This window comes from Papilio xuthus, unplaced genomic scaffold (genome assembly GCF_000836235.2).
Source record: "Papilio xuthus unplaced genomic scaffold, Pxut_1.1 DF825946.1, whole genome shotgun sequence".
In the NCBI taxonomy this organism is placed as follows: Eukaryota; Metazoa; Arthropoda; class Insecta; order Lepidoptera; family Papilionidae; genus Papilio; species Papilio xuthus.
Window position 1 is genome coordinate 6147359 of NW_013532703.1, and position 4552 is coordinate 6151910.

The 4552-nt window shown below is 37.7% G+C and overlaps 1 protein-coding gene across 2 annotated transcripts in view; it reads left to right on the top strand.

Moving 5' to 3' along the window:
• The window catches only part of LOC106124721 (zinc finger protein 286A), a 9557-nt gene extending 5391 nt beyond the window's left edge, over window positions 1-4166 (top strand). Inside the window, exons 3-7 of one of the 2 annotated variants that reach the window (XM_013321644.1) lie at window positions 1260-1434; window positions 1756-1908; window positions 2289-2387; window positions 3145-3284; window positions 3736-4165. In XM_013321644.1, coding sequence (XP_013177098.1) covers window positions 1260-1434; window positions 1756-1908; window positions 2289-2387; window positions 3145-3284; window positions 3736-3826 — 658 coding nt within the window. In that variant the 3' untranslated portion in view covers window positions 3827-4165. Of the gene's footprint in view, window positions 1-1259; window positions 1435-1755; window positions 1909-2288; window positions 2388-3144; window positions 3285-3735 lie in introns of both variants that reach the window. The other variant, XM_013321645.1, reaches the window with a different exon arrangement.
• The last annotated feature ends 386 nt before the right edge of the window (window positions 4167-4552 follow it).

The following is a 4552-nucleotide window of genomic DNA, read 5'->3' on the forward strand; positions in this document are numbered from 1 at the left end:
AGTATATTAATATCGAATTATTTTTGGTTACTCTCCTTTCCCGTAGATCTTTGTTGGTTTCGAAACCACACCCATTCATTGAACTTGGCATTAACTGGCCAGCAATCACAACAATTGATTTTTCCGTATAATGATTCCGGAACTCCAACCTTGAAAGACGCATAATCTCTTTTAGTTCTTGGTATTATCTTCTCAACTTTTATATCTTTGGAGCCACATACAGTTTCAACATGTTCGGTTATGGCCTCACTCGTTGTGTCTGGATGAAGAGACCAGATATGTAAAAATTTCTTTTTTTCGACCGCCAGAATAGAAGACATCACGCTATTACCACCCCGTTGAACAATTTTGGTTTGCAAATTATTTGATGATGTCTTCTTAGAAACTGTCTGCCATTCCGAAACTATTGGGGATTGATTATTATTTAAGTCATCCGTAGATTTATCCTTGGGAGCATCCGCAGTATTTAATCGCTTCGGCTCCTGCACGCACGATGTGATCAAGCCCTTAGATTCAATGCGCTGCGCGGCGCGGCGAGCGCGGGTAACCGGCCCCGCTTCCCCCGAGCCTGCAGCTGTCTCTGTTGCGCTCGGCGACGTAGTTGCACTAGACGGCGCTGCTGTCCCCTTCTTCGTGCCGTCCGCGACCGCAGCAAGCTTGTCCACTTTAATGACTAAATTCGCGATTACCCTCTTCTGTTCACTAATTATTACAAAATTTTTTTCAATCAGCTGTTTTTGATCGTCTATTTTCTTAGTTTGCGCTTTAATCGCGACTGCTTGCTCGTTGATTTTTGTTACCAACATTGCCACAGTCTTCGATAAATCACGTAAAGTAGTTTGCAAGTCAGAAGGAGACATTTTTCCTGAAAAACCGAATAAAATAAACGGACACAAGTGACTCGTGTTTGCGCGCGCGCGGTACTACTAACATCCATCCATCCACCCAAGCATTCACATTTATAAGCATGATATATGATACATTTGTGTTAGTATATTATCAGTGGAAATCCACACTAAAATTCAATTGCAATTCAAATATTTTTTTAGTTCAACATAATTTTTGTGTAAACTGTTGTAGTATTAAACAATTTTTACTATATTTAAGTTCCTAGTAATTTTATACCGTCAAACCTGGATGAACAAGAGTTCAAGGAATCATAATTTTTTTCTTGCTTATGGAGGTTGTCGGGACAATGACTCTTGCTTATCCATATCAATTGTACTATATTTTAATAATATTTTTTTCATATAACCCAGGTATCATCCAACAAGAGTTCGGGACTGCAAGATCTGTGGTAAAACAGTCTTAGGCTGGATAGCTCTGCGAGCCCACTTGACCACTCATACAACGGACTCTGGCTACCAGTGTAGTGATTGTCCTAAACGATTCAAGTATTCACATTCACTGGCAAAGCATAGAGATACACATTTGGTAAGTAGTTAATTACAGTCAAACCCCGGATAAACTAGAAATTTCTATAGACCACAGTCATTGTCCGGTCTCGAAGGACCATCACAATTAGTAAGAATATCTCGGTCCACTAAACTCTCGCTAATCCAGGTTTGACTCTATAAATGGTCATTTTGAATATAATCTGTTTCAATACGTCAGATTAAATATGTACAATCAAGAAAAAAAACAACGCCATCTAGTTGGAAATAAGTGAAACTTATTCATAGAATTGGATTGGATCATGTTTAAAATTAATATACAACTTGAAACATAACATATAAGTATATTGTAATATTTCAGGAGAAAACACACGGCTGTGAACAATGTCCGAAGATGTTTGGATCGGTGAAGCTTCTGAAGATGCATATGAAGACTCACGAACGTGTGCTCAGAGGGACCACCTTCCACTGCACATACTGCGGGAAGGGCTTCTTTGAGTCTTACAGTTTGCAGGTAAAACCACACTATTTAATATGGCTAAAGATAACAATTAATCTCATAAAATATCTATTTAAAAAGTCAAGTTGTCCTGTGAGTTCATTTTAATATAAAAAAAATCTTAGTGGAATTGAAAGTGTTAAATACTAGATGCCCACTTTAAGTTTTCTTTGCTTTCGCACCATTTTCATTAAGAAATGATGGGAGGGAAAAGTGAATTGAACGTAGAGAGGATGCATTGGAAGGGGAAATATTCTCTGTTACTTTGTCCCCTTCTCCGTCGAATAGGCAACGCATCTGCAATTTCGGATATCTATGGGCAGAGATCGCTTCGCTGTTTCGGCGAATCCAGTTTCCACTATGCTTATTATGTTAAGACATTGTTTACTGTCCAGGTGCACGAGCGCACACACAGGAACGAGCGGCCATTCCTTTGTGAAATTTGCAACACCAGCTTCGGTACTAACTCCAGTCTTAAGAGACATTTGAAAGTGGTGAGTGGGTGAACTCATTAGTGTGTTCTATTTTAACTACTAGCGCCATCTGTTGGTATGAAAGGATGTTAACAATTCTGTTTTTGTATGTCTTCCATTATCAGCTCACTATATGTCCCCACAGAGAGGCTCGGAGCCTACTCTAAGCAAGGTGACTAGGCTATAATCAACCACGCTGGCACAGCGCGGGTTGACTTCACACATATCTTTGAATTTCTTCTTTGATATGTGCAGGTTGCAGGTTATAGTGAGCTGATATTGATGTCTTCCATTACGTTAAAGATTTAAGAAATTGTTATAACTAGTGCTTTAGCTATAAGCTGAATATATTAAACTCATCCTGTCTTAATTTGACGCGCTTCAGTATTTATAACGACCGATTTCTTTTACTTAGTATTATAACTTGACTTAAAAGCTTGTGTCCTATGTGGGGCAGAAGTCGTCTACAGTGCGCCACCAGTTCGCTCATCTTACGCTCTGCGTTAGGACTCGGGCCATGTCAGCCCAAGTTTGTTTAAGATAGCCACGTCTTCTTGTTCCTAACTTGATCCATTCCAGAGCCTCCCTGGGAATATGACCGGGATTCTAACGAATTAGTATAATGGCTACCCTAAAAACGCGGTTTTATATAGAGTTCAATTACCAAGTTCTCTTAGGTTTAACTGCCATGTTCAAAAAACCAAAAATCTCCCTTTCTGTTCCCCTACTTACCTTTTAACTTTGAATATGTTAATTATATAATGATTTTTGTGTACAGTCTCACAATTCAGCGAAACCATTCGAGTGTCCTACATGCCATCGATCATTTGTGTCTGCGGAGATCCGAGAGCGTCATGAGCAGCGCGTGCATGGTGACCCTGACAGCTTCAAGTTCCCCTGCAACCAGTGTCCATGCAGGTATATGACACAAACAAATATATATTTCCTTCACATTGCTTTTAGCTCTAGAACACATCATCGTAATTCTGTACGATGTTAAAGTGAGAAGGGGTGGGAACGGAATTTAATTCCTTAACTATGCCATCCAAAATTTCGTAGGCGTAGTGTACAACGCAGTTTAGGTCACAGAAATGTGTTAATTTACAGTTTAATAAGAAAAACTAACTTAGTCTGGAAGAACATATAGGATACTTATTAAGTTTTTTAAATTTCAGCGCAATCCGTTGAGCTGTTCATTCTGGAGTAACATGAAATATCCATCTAAATATTCGCATTTATAATATTAGAAATATTTTAACCAAATTTGTAAAGCAAGCTAATTTTAATGCATTTTAAAATATTGATTTTGATAAATTTGTGAGAGATAATATAGCTTAAGCACAATAAACAACTGTTTCTTCAATTTCAGATACTTGAAAGCGAAAGATTTAAGAAAACACATGTACAAAGCTCATCCGAAAGGCAAACGGAAGAGGAAAATGCACAGCGACAGTGAATAGACCTTACCGCTAACCAAATAAGGTATAATATGCTTTGACATTAACACGTTCACCACTATCACTTTTACAATGTATCGAAGCCCGGTGAGGCGAGTCGTCGGCACTCAGCGTGTTAACACAAAAACTATTCTGAAGGTAATAGTTTACAGAAATATTACAATTTTGACACTTCAATACAAAAACGTTATGTCTTTGAAAAAAATATAGAATTTTTAAAGAAATTTTTGTAGGAAAAGTTATTTGGTTTTTGATATCACGAGTATTTGAGTCATTTTTTTTTATATTGTAAGTTGGGAAACGAGCGAGTGATCACCTGAAATCGCTGAAACAGCGAAGTGACCGTTACCCATAGACACACGCAATTGCATACGCGTTGCCTACCTTTAATCCACGGAGGAGAGGATGCACAGAAAGAAAATATCTTCCCTTTCCATGCATTCTCTCATCCGGAAAGTTCACTTCCACTTCCCGTCCTTTCCTTAAAAGAAAAAGGGTAGGAAGGGAAAAAGGACTAAATTAAGCCTCCGGGACGCAATTAAATATTTAATATTACGGTACAGAATGTTTTTAAATCACTATTATTTAAATGTCTTTCACAAATACATAACATAATCATTTGTAAAAAAAATAATATTTTTTGAAAAATAATCCTATCATATGGTTACCAAAACAGTACACTATACTTTGAAAATAGACAAATATTGGTCCTTTGTAAGAAATCTTATG